Raw genomic sequence first — 19361 nt, 5'->3', positions numbered from 1 at the left:
ATTTTGGAAGATGCCAAAACTTTTAAAAGAAAGCAACGAGAAATGCTCTGACATATCGCAGCGTCTTAGGTTGCTTTACTTTCTTTTAAACGGAGAAGAGCAAAGAGGAATGCTCAAAAAGTTAAAAAAGTTCCAACGATTATGGTTCTGGTCTAAAGTTATTTAAAATGAACATGCCATGGATTTTAGGTGAAAATTTTAAACAGAATATTAATAGTAGAAGCAGGAATGTTTGGAAAATGGAATTTTTGGATAATTAAGTTTCCTTTTCTTTCTGTTTCAAGTGCTTTATGTTAATACTTTGCAAGAAATTGTCAGAAAGATTGTTGATTCTTTTTGATATGAATAAATTATACTGATACACTTGATTCATACTAACATTGATTCAACGAGTGCATGAACTTTGATGTTCATTCAAAGTATAATCAGTATAATCCTCATCGATTTAATTTTTGTGCGATGGTCAACGAGTAACGTGCCCATTTCAATTTACATCTCGTGTAAATCTAAAAATTGAGTTGAATCGAAACTCTTTTCGATATTTCAATGAAATTTTCTATACAAACCAGTATCCGTTTATTAATTCAGCTCTATCGAAACTGAATGCCTAAATAGACAAGTTGAAATAACTTGTTCTGAATGAGATTTTGAAAACAGCTGACGCGTATTCTACGAAGCTAAGATTTATAGAATTAGAGCGAACATTTTATACGCTATATGTGTATACGATGTAATTCAATTCATCTTCCTTTATTAAACTATTAATAAACTGGTTAAAAATAAGCTGAAGGATTCTGCGATTTTTAGAATATTCTGAATTTAATATTTCGTTTGAAAGTTATTCTTTCAGTCTCTTCTAAAATCAATTCTGAATTTAAACCAGCAGCATCGATAACCCGTAACCTGATATCCTTTGATCCTATAGAATCTGAAAAATATTTATTCGATGATAAGAAACATTTTCGAAGATTTTCCACGTGAATTTCTTTATGTTATTTTCATTTTGTAAACGTTTCAGCCTTATCTCGGTACTTACAATAAAAAATATGTATCAAGTTACGTATAATTAATTATAGTATAGAAAAAGCAAGCAGTAGTTTAGAAAAATGCTATATGCTATCAATAATATAAGTATATAAACATCTAGTTCTTTTAAAGATTTACTTTTCGGCAATTAAACGTCGCATTTCTATCGATGTCCTGTTTCTTCTAGGGTTTCGTAAATTTTCATTGGCGCTTAAATAACCGTAATAAATACATTTAATTGTTTCCACGATAGCGATCAAGACAAACTGCTTTTAAATCTAAACATATGACTGAAAAGACGCAGTAGGTCGCTCTCGACTTAAGCATTCAATAAATTGTACCAACTGGAAATCGACAAGATTGAGTCGCCAGCATGGCTCGCTTGAATTTCGTGATTCATGGCTGACGATAGTGACCCGATCAAGTTCCGCTCCAATGAATCGTGGATCCATGCAAATTTCTGTCCGTTACGGCACGTGTAATGAAAATACAATTATGTGGTTCTATAGTACTTATTATGCATCCTCGGTTACAGTTATCACGAATCAATGCACGTTCTCAATACTGACTGTGTTAGTATCGGTGATTGAAATCGTGTAATTGCGTCCAAATAGACGACATTTGTTTAGTGCTTATCGGAATTTGTTACAAATGAAATGATTTTTTATTCGAATTTTTTTTAAATACAAATTATTAAAAATTGAAATGATCTGCAAATTTTTGGACAGTGATTTAAGGTTGCGAAGAAAGGGAAAAAATATATACAAATTTTTCGAATCTATATAAGGCGCATAAATTTTTTATTAAAATATTCGATTATGTAACGAAGTCTAAAATTCAAATAAACATAATTTCGCTCATTTAGTTTCGGTGTTATTATAGAATCTAATTTATGTAAACTCGTTCGTTACATCTTCATTACTTGTTTATATCACATCTATCACTCTGCTGTAAGTAATTAAGAGAAAGAAAAGACAAAATGTGAACGTGAACTTATACTAGTTGGAGTTGAACGTAAGGATTTCTAGACGAGTAAGATGGTTTCCAGACATTCTGTCTGCTGGATGTTGACTCTTGAGACGGCCACTTCACTTCTACTTTAAAACTAACCTTGCGCTTCTCTGCAGTCGTTTTTTGCGTATAAAAGCATGAAGTAATCGGCTGTATCTATTGGCCAACCCTCTACCTCATGAAATTGCAATTTTTGACCAGTGTTTACTTTCTTTATCGATCGATGAAATTTTGCATAAAATTCAAAATTTTTGACAGATATATTACAATAAATTTTGGACACTTTTAATTTCTATTGTAATATATGAATGTACAAAGTCTTAAATAATAATTATATTGTCAACGGCATAGCACGCGTAAAAGATACGTTTTTGCACTTTATGAACGTTAAACAAAAACGAGTATTTCTTTCCAATTTTCTTTTTTTTTTTTTTACAGTCGAGGAAATTGAATTTTCAAAGGTGCAGCTTCAGAGGGATCTTGTCAAAAGGTGCGGTTTAAAAAAGTGCATTGGCACGTAGTGAATCTGGTTTAAAGCTCGACGCGTCACGTAGAACCAGTCTATAACGTGTACGTCGAAAACACTTTAGTCGTTGTATTATGCTAAACAATTTGCGCTTTCGGCGTGTTACGTTAATTAAACCGATATTACTATTTCAGCGGACAATATAAATGAAAATGCGTTTGTTGTTAACGTGTATACATATCTACATATATTACGTAGAATTGAGAAAAGTGTCGTTTATATCGAGGCAAACAATTTTTGCACGAGTATAATTACATATTTGACTAATAAATTTTGTGGAACGAAAATGTGTGAAAATTCTCATGTTTTGTTTTTAAACAGCTAATAGTCCTGTGAACATGACTTCACGGACTACTTTCTACAAGTCTAAGGTCAAGACAGTTTAGTTTCCAAATACAGTATTATTCAAATAATATTATTTAAGATTAAGTAACAATTCATTTCACAAATGGAACAAAACATTTATCTGAATAAAAGTATATTTTGATAATACCAAATCTTGGTTCGTTTCATTAGTTGGAAATACAGTGTAAAAAATCTGTATCTAAAGGGATACTAAAGTGCAACTAGAACGTGATGCATTATACTTTATACCTTTTGAAGAGAATTTAGTAAACATCCTGCGAACGAATTTGCCCGACACAGATAAAATTATCCATTGTATTGTAAGGTGCTGGAATGGAAATAAATAGGGCTACAAATGACGAAACTAAAATTTTATAGTAAACAATGGTTTTGTTTACCAAAATGTTATTTATTGACGAACTATTACAAAACTTATTTATTACCTGTACTATATTACTTTATATAGCTTTACGATATTTTTATTTTAATATTTCAAAGACCTTTTGACAATAAAAAATTACAAAAAACTATAAAAGGAATTATATATTTTAAGCAAGAATGTAAGCCCATTATTTAATTTCTTTAAAAAGGCTGTAAGTGTCAGTACAGATTTTCTTACCTGATGGGATAATCGAAATGTATAATTTATCTACGAACATGTTCTCTCACGTGATAACACTTTCCTTCATATTTACTGATATTGATCTTCATACAAACTATCTTTTCGAGGAAAAAAGTTCTTTTTTAATTTTTTCAAAAATAGCTATTACAGCTTTTACTTCCACCGTTCAATTTTAGTTTCAGGAGGAAGACTGTGAAATTGTATCCCCATCTGTTTGTCCACCGATTTAATGGATCGTCGTCAGTTGCGTTTATGTCCCTTGAGAGTGCCGAATGTCTCGTAAAACCGAAAAGTTTTTAAGGCTCGCGATGCGTGCGCTGATATTTTGCACATGGGATTTTCATCGTTCGATAAAGGAAGCTTTATCGAATTTTGCTTGCTTGGCAGGTAAATACAACGTTGCCTGTGTAGTTGAAAATTAATTATTATTTCCAACAGCGCAGCGTTTCGAACGACATACTTTTCACGTTTTAGCTCATGTATTTTATTTATCGTATCTCATACCTTGTGCTTCATATTTGGTATTACACTACGATTGAAGCATGACAAACGGGAGATATGTAAAAATAAATAGAGATATAAATGTGTATTATATTTCAATGCCATTATTCAGTTGTCATATCAGGCAAGCAATCGAACCGATACAAGTAAATATAAAAAGAAATTTAATATTAATAATATCAGAGGTCAATAATATCAGACGATGGAAATTATTTCCTCTTATTATTACATAATAGAATTGCCAAGTGTGTTACAATATTGTTATTGCATAATAAAGATTATATTATCCCTATGATTTTTAAAAAGAGATATCAAATACTGAAAGCAACTGGAAGATTGAAATTATTTTTATTCGATTAAAAGTAATAGAAGTATTTAAAAATAAGTATACGTAAATACGTAATAATTTTGACATTGATTGCAAACGTCGATTACAGAGGGAACCATATAAACACAATTGATTTTATACGTAGAGCTTGTCAAATCCATCTACATATTAATTTCATGCTCCTGTATAATATTTTCCTTTAATGCAATTTTATGGAAATTTCATTTTATTTATTGCCAGTACGAATAGAAACTGACAGCACAATTTTGTTAACGGGATTAGAATTGAGTTTATAACTCAATAACATTAAATAACACTATGCATTGTCCCACACTGAATAGAATGCAAGAATATCAACTGTACCACAAAAATTTAGCGACCGATATTAGCGACTTTAATATTTCGACCAGGTAGTTCCATTATGATGATTTTCAATCGCGGTCCGGTTTCCAGCGATTAATGAAACGAGACCGATAAAAATTTTAATGAGAAACTTAATACATATATACATACACAAGCAATAGTAACAATACATATAACGATGAAAAAGTTGAAACGCATAAATTTCAGTTTGATCATCTCCAGTTTGAAGTTTATGTTTGATTCATGCTTTAAGTTTGAAATATTTTTTACTGTATTAGAAGAATTATCAAAGATATTGAATCGAACAAATAAGACGATTAATATAAGACAATATTTTTTGATAGATTAGGTGTTTACGATATCAAAGAGTGTTGATAGGTATTGAAGAAAAATGACAAAAAGAAATAAGAAGAAATTAATGTGGAAGAGATGTAACGCAAAATATATTAAAATAACAATCGTAAAAGGTAAAGCCCTATCTTGTTTGCAAAGCACATGGACGATGCATGCGTGACTTTCAAGTCACAGAGCATTATAGGGGTTAATAAAACAGCTGTTAGTCGTATTTCAGTATGAATCACTGTTACGCAATAAAAGATAATTTACAAGTAATATGTTAGGCTTTATTACGTGGTGTTCGCATAGCCATAGACAAACCATGCTTCACAGACACGGCGAATGAGATTAACTAATTACGCCTGTTCTATGTAACTTTCAACCGACCTCAATAACGTCGTATTCCTGTTACAATCACATGGAAACTAAGTCTGGGCAATTTTAATATAAAGCTGCTTAAAGTAGAACAACTGGCAGGTTGTATATATTTATTTCAATTCATTACATGGTGTAATATGAATACACCATGTAATGAATTGAAATAAATTTGTAATTAATAGGAGAGATAATCGTTGTGAACTTTCCTATATAAATATTTCGTTTCACTAATTTTTTCTTATATTTCTTAAGAGTTAATCACAACAGCGAGTTGAAATAAGTTTCTGATTAAAAAAAGTCACCGTTCAAATCTTTCTTTCGCAAACATTTCCCGGTACTAATTTTCCTCTTACATCGCTTAGGATGTAATTACGGACAATAAAATCCATATTTTAATAAAAAAAATGACTGCAAACATCACAATTTCTGTTTTTCTAAATACTATACTAAAAGAATACGTTAACTTTTTGATCACAACGACAGTTCGCTGGAAGTTTAATTTATAAAGCAAACCATTTCAAATAGCTGAAACATGTGGCTTGTAATCAAAATGCAAATTTGATTATTCATCGATGGACAAATGTTGGCGCCATAACCGTGTGGGACTGTGTATCCATAGAAGATACATCAGTAATGTGCTAAAAGGATTACTATTAATCCCCTGTAATAATAATCATAATCGTCACGAGATATTCTAAAGTTAAATAGCAATCATTTTGCCAAATAATATCGAGCAATGTATCCATCAATTATTAATCTGAAATCTAGACGGATAATGAGATCAAGCTATCAATGATGCTATGATGTACGATCAGCGTGAGGCATAATAAATGTTTCAGTCGCAGTTCTTGAAAATTTGAACGATGCATGTACGTATATCGGTGCAGATTCTAAGTGTATTATATATTATACGATATAGTTAAGTATATTGTTTTCTTTTATTAGCTGATATTTTTCGAGTCGAACGTTCGGAAAATCGGAATTCTGCTATAGTGAAACTCGAAATACTACGTTCTTAGATTTATTTCAGGCGGATTTTTCATCTTGAAGACCGTATGTAACCACGCCCTATGTCCTTTAACTCTAAGTAATAAATTCTGAGATCACAGGCTTCTTGGATTAATTATGGCGAGTTTCACGACACGATAAAGTTGAAGGTTCTACAGCCTCATAGATGTTGTTGTGTAAAGCAGGTTTTATAGCTTCAAGGTAACCTGTTACTTTCTTTACCATAGGTTCTTGTGTGATCTTAGTTTAGTGTAGATTCCAAGACTACCAAGCTACTAAATCATAGATTTCAAACTTCCATGGATAGGGATGGTTACTGATGCGTCTGACGACTTCTGAGTTATATAAAGTGGTTTCCGCATCTCTGTAGATAGTGAGCTTGCGGTTCCACGATCTCGGGTTGTCCAAGACATTGCTAGGTCATTGTGGTGGTCTGTGGCGTATCTTACCGCTTCGGGTGATACGCGAATGCTTGGCTTTACCACGGAGCAGACCGAGCATTGTCCCGCAATCTCGGCGCCTGACGATCGAAGATTTAAGCAGCGGGGTCGAAGATAGGTTATTTTCTCTCATTCCTGTTTCGTAGACCTTCTGTCGTAAATCCTGAAGTTTATGAAACTGGGAAACTCGTGAGATTTAACAAATTTCTTAAATATATCAGCTCTCTGAGTTTTCCATGTTCAAAACTTTTAGACTTAAGTATAGACGTTAAAAAATATTGATCGATCTCCGTCAATTTCAAAATTAGAAAGTCAATATCCTTTAAGAGGCCGGAAGTTTTCAAATCGTTCAATGCCTACCTTTTTAGTTGAAAAATGTGGCCAACGATCTGCAATAGATGAACTAAGATTAAACAAACTAAATTAAGACTTAACTGAAACACGATTATGGTTACGCAATTATGGTAAAATTATCGACGTCGACACACATGACATAAATTGGTCTATAGTTTTGTACATACACTGTCATAAATACGATATTGCTAAAATATCATCGAATAGGGTGATTCTCTTTCCAGCTTTAATATAACTTTTGAAGTTATACCTTAGAAAGGTGTACTTTAATACAACTTCAAAAGTTATATCGAAGTACACCTTTTTTAAATCACTAAATAACGTAAAAATCAGAAAACCTACAACATTGTATTCAATATATTTCTCAATTTTAACTTTCAATTCTTTTTCCAGCTATTTGTTTTCTTAGAATATGAGTCATTATTCACGGGGCAGACTTAAAGTTCGATTATTTGTCATTCGCGTTGAGTCATGACTCGTGACTAAATAGTAATTATTATTGTGACGTCTTTTGGGTACTGCAGACAAAGCGTCTAGTTTAATTAATTCTCCATTCGTACAGTTCGATTAAGCAGGCTCACAGCTAAGGTAAATAAGCTATGAACAGCCTGTTGGATACTCCTTTTGTCGTTGGTGTAAAGGATTGATGTGTTGTGCAGGTTCATAACATCTATTAAGCCTTTGTTCCTCTGTTATCATGCTAAATTGATCTCGGTAATGACACTGACGTTCCATCTCCAATTATCAACTATGTAATTTTCGTTTTGTTCAGGGGAGTGTTGGCAATTAATAACACAGGCATAATACAAGTATCACTTCAATTGAAGTTCCATTCTTCTTTTTTTTCTTTTTTCTAATTATAAAATTTACGAAAATATGAATTTGCAAAATTATCCGCGGTCCATTTACGAGATTAAATAACGATGAAATTAAACAATATATAGCTTCGTAACGCAGAAAGAAAAAGGAGGAATCACAAAGATAAAAAAAATGAAACGAAGCTGCGTTTCGTACGACTAGTACGCTTATCGGTAAAGCATCTGCACACACTAAACGCTGGACAGTAAAGGTCAGGTCAGAGAAGGTATTTGTATGGGCGAGATAGTTAAGCGAGGACTTTTGAGGGTATTGCTTTTGTGTGGATGTCTCTGGTGGTTCGCATACAGTTATACAAAATGTACTTACACAATCAGTACGCATAATCCAATTGTTGCTTGCAAATATTTGTACCAAACTACACGTCGTTCGTATATGTACGTTTATTTATGTAAGAAATTAGGTATATATTCTATATATCTAGTCTACGTAGAACTAGACATTCTATCTACGTGCATAATAGTTTGGTACATATGTGCATACATAGATATGTGACACTTATTAGAATTATTATCTAGAAAATCTCGTTAAGTTCGTGCGATTTAATCGTGATAGCAAATGTTTATATAGTATTAGACAGATTTGATCGCCATGATCCGTAATTCTTTTCTAAATGTATCAGATTACACGTTTACACGAAGATCAGCATGCTCTTCGATGTTTTATCAGTTCAAGCTAAGGTATTATCCAATGTAACTTTAATATGATCACGAGTGTTCTTTAACTGATCTTGTAAACATACTGAAAAAATTCCGAATAATCTTAAACAATGTTCGTGCTATGAAAACATAAATAATATATGAACAATTATGTTACACAGGTAAGTAAGATATTCTGTACGAATAGATAAGTTACTGAAAAGTAATAATTAATGTACCGTAAATTCCATATATGTTTATTCTTCAGAATTACATTTTGTAATTTAGATAACAGACAAATTGTTGGAAAGCAACGTTTAACTTATCGTTAAAAGTACCTCTAATACGGTCAGTTGGATATGTTAAATAGTAAGGAAGGACATAATGAACACAAATACAGCGTAAGGCTACTTGTCTATGTATAGTGCAAAATTTAGTAAGCGAAAAGCGATATGTTATTTCTTTGTTCCTGAAGTACTTCGTACAACACAAAAGCATTACTGTTATGAAATACTGGCAAATTAAAATTCGACAAGAGAAAAGTGAGACAATTACAGAATATAATTGCGTTGACGATAAGTATGAACATTACGAGACATTGTCTATAATCGAAATAGCGAGATTAACACAATTGATATAAAAGATATCCAAGTGTTAGCTACCTAATTAACTGTATCATTAAAACGTTATATATCCAATTCGTTGTTTCATAATTGTATCAACCCACGCGAAGAATGAAAATAAAGTTTATTATCGTTAGAAGACGATAATAATATTTCGTAACGTAAATTTTTCGTATTACAAAATCGCAAGAGTCATATTTCGTAACGAAATTATTATCATCGATTTATTAATATCGATTATTATCGTCAGAAGGCGATAATAATATTTCGTTACGAAATATGACTCTTGCGACTTTGTAATACGAAAAATTTAATGAATTTAATGAAAAATTTACCAATTTCCCTTTTGCAATTTTATCTTCTTTTAGAGATAATATCATGTATATGTCAAGTTTAAATGAATTAAACGAATAAGTTCGTTATCGATACTAAAATATTTAACACAATTTCTGAACAACGTCGTCGAAAGGTACTCTTCTTTTTGACAATTGCCTATCTTTGAGATGTTATCTCTAATTAATAGCGAAAACAACTTGTAAGCGAAATATTATCGAATAATAATATTTTTCTAAGATACCGTATTTACAGAATTAATTGCCACCTGTATGAATTTTCCTTTCCTTTCTTCGTCGTCGACAGAACGAAAGACATAATTCATAAAATTGAAAAAAGATAAAACTCTAATTTGAATAGAATTAACATATCGATTACTTGGTGAGTTCTACAGCGAATTAGGTTTTAAGATTTTATGATTTCTCGAATCTAAATTTATGACTTGACATACGGTGCTAATATAATAAATAATCGGGATTCTCTTAAATCCTGAATTGTCTTATTAGAAATACAGAACATGCGTGGAGCTGCTAACGCATCGCATACATCAATGAGTTCTAATGTATTTCGCGATGCTATTGGTAATCCTCATCTTAATGTCGTTCCAATTTATGTTGACGAAATTCTCGAATCGCACAGACCATCGCGTATCATAAATGCTAATTAACTGATTTACAATTTGATCGTACGATAATAATATTTGGATGTCTATAGTACGAAATATATTCAGATCAGATTTATGTGTACATATGCATAAAAAATTCATAGTTTTTAGTTTTTTTTTTTTTTTTGTTTACATATACTTATATTTTAGAATATGTGAATATTCCTACAATTAACATAATCTTTGCGATCATAATAAGAAGATTAAAAAAACATTTAATGGGTTGTTGTATCGAATGTAGGTAGAATATTGAATATCAATGAATATAGATGGAAAATAGATAAAATCTATTTAAAATCTACTATATTTTATATTAAAATCTATTTATATTTTGGAGAATATATTTATTTCTTTAAGGTACTTTATTATGTTTCTTGTTATCTGATCTTCCGTTATTACAGCTGTGTATGGTTTTATGCCGCATTTCTTTTTTGTAATACTAATATCGTAGTAAATTAAAAATCTCATTTAGAAAACGTATATTTTTTATATTTAATATTCATAATAGGTGTGCACTTTGATGTAACAAGCTTCTTAAATTTAATATTATGGGAAATAATAATACTCTCGACATTAAAATTGCAGGTTTGTCTCTTAAATTAGTATGCTCTTTCATCGGACAAAACAGTGATTTAAATACATTTTACTTTGAAAATAAATTGATGGTCTTGTCAAAGATCGTCCTTCTACAAACAAGATTTTAAGCATCGGTATTATACGAATATTTTTAACGCTTGCTTTTAAAAGCAACGCAAACACTGATTAAACCACACATTTTGTTCGTATTCAAATAGAACTATTAATAATAGACTACGGATATTTATTCAAAACTCCTATTGTTACGCATACTAAGCACTAAAAGTAGTGATAATGCTCTGCTATTACTTAAAACGTGAAATATTAAGTAAATACAAGTACAATTTTCCAGGATTTTCCAATAAATGTATCCAATAGGTGTCCCAATCCTAATCGTAATGTTTATTGGTTGGCGGTATAAGTAAATTATGTTTGGACATTTTCGTTGCAATACAAAGAAAATGAAGAGAAATTCCGACCCTTTTATCGTATGAAGTTTACATTCTAAACATTTTATTAAATAGATCGTGTGGATATTCTTACTTACTTCACTAATTGACGAAATGTGTGTTTCCACGATAAGATGACGTTTCCACAGACGAAAAGCAAATCGACCACGTTTCGATAAAAGTTAACAAGGACGATTGATCGTCGAATGTGTGTACCCTGCCACTGAAACTCTAGACAATTATGCGTTACATAACAAGAAGTGGTATAAAAGGGAAGCTATCCTGCACTACATCACAGTCGATCGTTATAACGCTGGCGAAATATTCCAGGCGGACATAATCGATCGTGTCTTAATTACTGTGAGTACCTCGAAATAAGCTAAATAACACCATATTGAAACGACAAATTGTACATTGTTAAGCAACATATTGCAAAAAGTAATTTATTCTGAAAAATAACTATTTAAACTTCAATATATATCGTGTTTATCACGAGAACAACCGGAACCGGTATCACGCTACGAATACCGAACTACGTGTTTACGATGTGGTGCAGAGTGCACCAAGCTCGAAGTCACGCGAATGATTAGACGACTAATTTCATATTCAACGTTTTGTGTGCTTAGGGACATGAGGGCGCTAATAGTATTCTGCCTAACGGTATTGCCGTTGGTCGCTTCATACTCATGGAAACCGACCGCACAATATTTGAGCAACAGTTTGGTAGGCGCATCGGTCTATCAGATCTATCCCAGAAGTTTCAAGGACAGTAATGGAGATGGCGTTGGTGATCTTAGAGGTACGTTCCTCTTTTTTCTTGATAGTCTCAGTTTTTAAGATGTTCTTGTATTTTGTAATTACGAGTTCCTTTTTCTTTCATTACTTATGATCCCATTGATTGTTTAATATACAGAGGCGTACATAAAGGTAGGAGAAAATGTAGAGGGAAAAGTTGACTGATACGATAAGATTCTATGTTCGTTGCCATAAGATCCTTTTTCCTTGCCATGTTTTCTTAATATCTCCTTTTAAATGGAATTTTACAATCTTTTATTAACCAGGTATTCTTTGATTCTCTACAAAAGTGGTACTGAGGTGCTTGAGCAGAAAGATGTTTAGTTCAAGAGATATATCAGTTTTAATTTCACGAAATTTAGTGTATGAAAGACAATACGTTCCTCGTACGCAAAGCTTTACAAAGTTTTACAAAAGCAAGCATTTTTCGATCCAAGTGCCTCGATACTTTATTCTTTTTAGGGAATTAAAAATTTTATCGAATGATTAACAAAAGATTATAAAATTCCATTTAGAAGATGGATACAGTGGTACTGTCTCGGTGCATCGTTGTATATTCAAAAAAGTGAAAATTCTTTTTCTATCTCTCGCCGACTTATTATTATTCAATGTTAATACGTAATTATGAAAATATTAGAAGAGTATAGAAAGCCGTTTATTATTACGTATATAATCATAATCAAGTATACGTCGATCATTTTATTATATATAGATAAAATTAAAAATTTGTGGTCACATAATAAGTATCGTTTGTTCGATATATATAATTTTACAAGGTAGAATTTGTGAAATTAACTAATAGTATTTACTAGTAATTTATTTTCTCAAAAAGCCTCGATTATTGAACTTTGTATTATTTTACTACTATAGTAAAAATAAGTCTACCTAAGCGAAAATGAAATCTAACTGTTGTAATCGTAGGAAATGATTTTTTAGTCAGAGAATGTACCCCTAGTTACAAAGGATAATCGAAGGCGAAACTTTTGTTACGCGGTCGATCTACATGTCACGGCTCGTAAACAGATGCATAATTGCTTTTCCTTTTTGCGTCGTCTTTCGATTTGTTCGCGCGATTATGTAACCACAAGGAACAAAGACAAGTACGGTACGGATGTAATTAACAAGGAAATCTAAAAATGCAAACGTTAGCCGAGAAAAAGGAAAGTGAAGCGCGACAATCGCACGTGGAGAACTCTGCGGAAGAAGTTAATGTCGCTTAAACGCGAAAATAAATTTTAACGAAACTTCCGTTGCGTTCGCCTCTTCTGGTCGCTTTGACGCGGCTTAAGAGCGACGTGTTCCGGAAAAGAGTTTCAGCCTTTTTGTAATGCTCCAGCCATTACGAAAGATTTACACCTCTCTGAGTTAATGTCGCAAGCGACGTCATTGGAAAATAATTTTCAAGTTCCCGTTAGTTGAAATTTAACGAACACGTTCTCTTTTTATTTTCCTAAATGAAATGTTACATATATGAAACTTCGACGTATATTTTTCCGCGTTAATTTTTTGTTCTATTTATTTTTATTTGTTGTCACGATATTTAAGCTGATTCTGATAATTCAACGAAGATATTATTTCGAGAAAAAGTTTATTGCTATCGAATGAAGAATTCAATGACGTAAAAAAAATTTCAAAAATGATCAACACCAAGACTAGAATTTAATCGACATATCGAATTTAGACTACAAACGAAGAGGAAAGGATAATAATTGAAAATCATCAAAGAATTTAGGCATATTTGGGATAATTTTCAATTCACGAAGCGATAGATAATCGTATTATATTTTTCTACAAAGCTCAGCTTCTTATTCTAGGTATCTGAGTAATCTACATTGTTTTCATAAACTTTAACATTTTATTGTAACTTAAATTTGAGATAAATTTGTTTCAGTATGTCTGAGCTCCTTTTTAACCAGCAATAACGATTATAAATGTAGACTGAAATGTTTCTTGTTACAATATTTTCTTGGGATAAAAATCTTGAAAGGAAAATAAGCTACACTGATAACGAGCAACTGTCAGATAACAAGACCAGAAGGATGTAGGTCTGTATAGTAAAAGAGTGGAGAGTTTGTTAGAAAAGAAGAATCAAGAGAGAAATAATGTAAAAGCATGGTAGATGTTTACTTATACACGAAAAGAAATCAGTAATACCTGAGTTATTAATAAGTATCCTCATTAAATTTTCCTTCTTTCTTAAAAGCAATGTCCTAAAGTTACTAAAACATTCTGCTTAAATGATATGTCGAGTCTTCATTTTTCCAATGTTTCATTTAACGAATGTCATGTTTCAAAGGTAACTTGAATTGCGGAAACATTGGAAATTGATCTTTATGTATATTATCTATAAACAATTCTGCTCGAGGAAACCTTTTTGCTTGTAGCTTTTATAATTCTTTCTAGAAAACTTGAAATCAAATATTTTTCGCAAAAAGTATCAAGCATTTATGTGCAAGGAGCTTGAAAACGGTAGCAGATTTATCGTTGTGTGTCAATAATTCAATCAAATTTACACAATCAAATTTATCACAATAGTTATTACTTTATTGAATGGATAAATCTATCACACCGTTCTGAGCCAAAAAACCTTTATTGCACGTGCTTACGAAAACTAGGGATAAAAACAAAAAAGCATCTTAAGCTTATCGATTAAATCTATCGATTATAACTAGGACTATCTTTTAGTTACTATTTCTTATAACTAACGCATCTGCATACGGATAGCGAGCACGAACTCACGTTGTCATTTTCAACACGATCAAATTGTCTTCTTTTCGAATATAATTTATTCGTCGATAGAGTTCGACCAAGAAAACGAGATCTTCTCTGTTACAGGTGTCATAGAGAAGTTGGATCATCTGGTCGATGCGAACGTTGACATAATTTGGTTATCGCCCATTTTTAGCAGCCCTATGGTAGATTTCGGTTACGATATCTCAGATTTCCGGAACATCTACCCCACATTTGGTACTATAAAGGATTTGGAAGACCTGATCCGAGAAGCGCACAAAGTGGGTATAAAGGTCTTACTGGATTTCGTCCCGAACCACACGTCGGATCAGCACGAATGGTTCCAGAAGAGCTTGAAGGGAATTAAACCTTACAGTGATTATTATATCTGGCATCCAGGAAAAGTATTGGAAAATGGCACCCGTGTCCCACCATCCAATTGGGTAAGTGCAATTTAAATTACTTAAAACGTTCTTCAGCCCTCAAAAACTACGATGGATCAAATAGGCAACACGCAAATTTTATTTGAATATTATTTGTTGTTATTTCTATACTCAGAGGTAGGATCACAATAGTTATTATCTTATTGAATGGATAAATCTATCACATCGTTCTGAGCCAAAAAAACCTTTATTGCACGCGCTTACAAAAACTAAGGATAAAAACAAAAAGGCATCTTAAGTCTATCTATTCTAGTTACTATTTCTTATAACTAACGCATCTGCATATGAATGGCGAGCACGAAATCACGTTGTCATTTTCAACATTATTGTTTTGTGATAATGCTATAGTTAAGTTATTTACAACCATTGTGAATAGTAATATTGACTATCATTATTTACCATCTGGTTTTTTTTCTTCTTATTATCATAATGATATAATACCCGTTGAATTTTAAACACACCCGTCGCGTCGTTTCAGACTTTTCAATTTAAAACTTACCTTTGCGCCCGTAATTTTCGTGAAATACAACTGCCGGTATTCGTTGCTCGATGCTCGAGCCGCTTTAATTACTCGAAAAAAATTAAATTGTTAGTATTTACATATTTCGCGTTCCGACGTATCTCGGTTTTATACTTGCCCCATTGGCTTGCCCCATAAATAGTTATCTAATATTATTTCAATAGAAATACAGTGAAGCATGTTCTCGAATTTTTCTGCGTCGCATTCTTCGTTAATTAACGCGGTCGAAATATTTTCACGTGAAACAGTCGTCGATACGCCTATTACTTCCGCGCAAACAATATTCATGAGACATTTTGTACGATTCGTGTAACGAAGAATTTAAAAAAAAAAATGTTTGCAATGTTAGTAACTGTACGGGACAAAATATACATAAAAAGATATAAAAAAAACCTTTGTACTTTCTTGGTCAAAAAGTTTTGCCGATCTGCAGCGTTTCTTATGATTAGGAATGAACTTGAAGTACACTCGATAAAAGTTTCAGATAGAGTGCACTCATTCCATGTTTGCAACAGAGGTGAAAATATGTTATAACTTCATTTAGAAATGGACTTTACGATGTGAGAATGTCTTGTCACGATCTATTAAAGTTAGAGGATAATTACTTTTAACAATTTCATTGAGATGAAACTTTGATATTATTTGGTTGCTCGGAAACTTCATAGCGAAATTGATTGTGTCAGTAAAGGCTAAACGAAACATTTCTAATTAATCAATTTCAGAACCGAATCAAGAGTACTATTTGGTTAAAATTAATATTTTGATATTTGGTAAAAATTCGTAATAATTAATTCCCTTTCGATACTATTAAATACAGCGTAGAATATATTCACTGTCAAAAACGTAAAGAAGTTTTCGAATAGCTGAATATAAATGATCTTGAGAAGGCAGAGAAAAATGGAAGTAGAAGCGACAGTAGAAATGATGGCCGACAATTTCATAAGTTTGTAGCGAAACTTTTCCAAAGATTTCGCGATTTATGGTAGACTCGTAGTAGGTGAAGAGTATGAAATAGTACACTGCATATCAAGAACCTCGGAACAGAAATGGTAAAATATCAAAACAATGTTGCGCGGCGATAGTCTGCAGAAATTTTTGTACCTACGCGTTGCTCGTTATTTCCTCGTGAAAAGATCTGTTTACATCGTTTCATCGCGTAAGCAATGCATTTTTCGTCGAAATTTACATTTCTTCTTCGCTTGTAAACGCAGAATGAATTCAATTAAACTACCAGTCGTTTCTATTCTGTCGTTATCGACCAGAAAAGATCATTCAACAACAACCAAAACTGATACAAATCGATTGGTATCGCTGTTACCTGCAGTTATAAAATTTAATGGCCGTGTCTCGTTTCGAGATAAAAATAGTCAAACAACGTAGAAATTGAAACTGACAATTAAATCTTTCTTTTGTTAGGCATTTGAAACTTCAATGGCACGAATATCTAGTTACTTTCGAACGATCAACTTTACGATAATCAATTTTAACGACAAGTTCCCGATAATGTTCGTTACGATCGTACAATGCCACTGATCTATCACTGTAACAATTTTGAAAGTAATATTGACCAGAATTTTTAATTCGCTGTACTTTCAAACTGCGATTCGGAAATTTCGTCAAGTATGACATTTAGAATTCCATCTTTGTTTAAAAATGTAATTTCATGTTCTGAAAAAGGCAAGCTCGCATCATAGCTGAAGGCTATGATGTTCACGGTGTTGCTCGAAATATTTAAATTACTTTTTACACTTAATTTAACTTAATTAAACAATTTTTTGACGACTCGTTTCGACACAACGTGGTAAGAGCTTATGCAATCTTTGTTCATCCTCTATGCACTTTGCAAATTTACAAACACATATTCTCGCGCAGGTGAGCGTTTTCGGTGATTCAATGTGGGAATGGCGAGATGAACGTAAGGCGTATTATCTGCATCAATTCTCAAAGGAACAACCTGATCTGGACTTCTTTAATCCACAAGTGGTACAGGAGATGCATGTGAGTATCGTTTGAAAAGTACGTAGTTCTATTTAAATCTATCGTTATAGGTAAAATTGTTGAACTTGTTGATAAAGTATTCTCGGTTACTAAAGTAATCACGATATTCTTCACTAGGATTTACATATCTTTTTTTAATTTTAATCACAGATATCTTTAGTTGAATTAATAGTATTTATTTTAACTTTGTTGAACACTATTTTGGAACGAAGTAAACACATCGAAATACAAAATTTCCAACACGTTCAACTTCCAAAACAAATTTAACGCGAATTTATCCAATATTTTTGTTGAAATATAGTTTTAACAAGAAGAATATATTTTTTTTTAATTGAACTATATGTAGTCTATGATACAGAATAAGACTGTGTCTCTCTTACTGTAGATGTAGACTGTAGGCTACTATAGACTGTCTGTAATTTCCCTTAAACCTACGTTTAAATCTGAGTAAATTTCCCATTATCTGTTTACCCCATTATCTCTTACACTTGTAATAATTTTAATGGATTTTGTTGTAACAGAAGTTGTTATACCGATAGAGACATTTTTTATCCACTTTATCGATACTTATAGTTATAAGAAGTTTTTCTATTATGTACGTTTTCATGACTATATTTACTTATAGATAGTGATATCTATGTTGCATCATCGAAGCTACAATATCGGATTTTCTCTTTATCGTATTATCTTAAATTCGTAAAAGTAATGAATTACGCGGAACTGTTAACAAGAGGGAAATAAATTCCGTCTGTACACGATAAACACGAGCTGTTTCCAATCTCTTCGAACGATGCTTCGTGTGTCAAGTATGAAGATTGTACGAACTTAACACGACTCGACGATCTTATCCTCAAACATATTTTCCGTTTTTTGCTCTTCTATTCTCTCCTTTTTATTTTTATCGTTGTTTTAATGCCTGGCAAATTTACGACAATGATAGATCTCGTTCAACGTCATCGTTAACCGTTAACCGGAGACCTAACAATTAACATCGTAATGAATCAAGGACCAAGATACGGTCAAACAGATATCGATTACCCGCTTTGATTTTATCATTTCCCACGAGACAATACCGAACCTTCAATCATTTCAGCCGAAGTTGCTGGTTTTTCGAAGCACGATCACTCGAAAACAAGAAAATGATGAGAAATAAAGATATTCGTTGCTTCGACGTGCTACCCATTGGTTCAACGTGATCCCGATTGTTTTATCGAACGAACCGAACCGATTTCTAAGGAATATGAGTCACAGTTCGTCAACATCGTGGAATTTCATGACGTCTACGTCATTTCAATAGAATTAGCAAATCCTTTCTCTTTCATCTTTATTGCATGTTTCCTGTTAGTATTTAATATTTGGTCATATTTTAATTTATCAGAGAATATGATTAATGTTAGGAATTTTTAATCAGAAATTTTTCAAATATATATTTTATTAAGCGTATGCATTTCCAAATTGATCTAAAATTTCGCCATATA

General features: G+C 32.2%; 2 protein-coding genes across 4 annotated transcripts in view; one reads left to right on the top strand and one right to left on the bottom strand.

Annotated features, from left to right (window-relative positions):
- Positions 1–19361, bottom strand: part of LOC126874616 (dual specificity calcium/calmodulin-dependent 3',5'-cyclic nucleotide phosphodiesterase 1-like) — a 101183-nt gene that overhangs the window by 24602 nt on the left and 57220 nt on the right. The window lies entirely within an intron of this gene.
- LOC126874640 (alpha-glucosidase-like) overlaps positions 1–19361 on the top strand; it is a 103735-nt gene that overhangs the window by 77780 nt on the left and 6594 nt on the right. The window contains exons 1-4 of one of the 2 annotated variants that reach the window (XM_050636918.1): positions 11613–11757; positions 12024–12196; positions 15028–15365; positions 17758–17883. The exons of the other annotated variant lie outside the window; for it this stretch is intronic. Of the exons in view, the coding sequence (XP_050492875.1) occupies positions 12028–12196; positions 15028–15365; positions 17758–17883 (633 nt within the window). The 5' untranslated portion in view covers positions 11613–11757; positions 12024–12027. Of the gene's footprint in view, positions 1–11612; positions 11758–12023; positions 12197–15027; positions 15366–17757; positions 17884–19361 lie in introns of those variants that run through there. 2 annotated transcript variants of the gene reach the window in all.

The sequence above is a fragment of the Bombus huntii genome, chromosome 2 (genome assembly GCF_024542735.1).
Source record: "Bombus huntii isolate Logan2020A chromosome 2, iyBomHunt1.1, whole genome shotgun sequence".
NCBI classification, from domain to species: domain Eukaryota; kingdom Metazoa; phylum Arthropoda; class Insecta; order Hymenoptera; family Apidae; genus Bombus; species Bombus huntii.
This window is presented reverse-complemented; position numbering and strand designations above follow the sequence as displayed.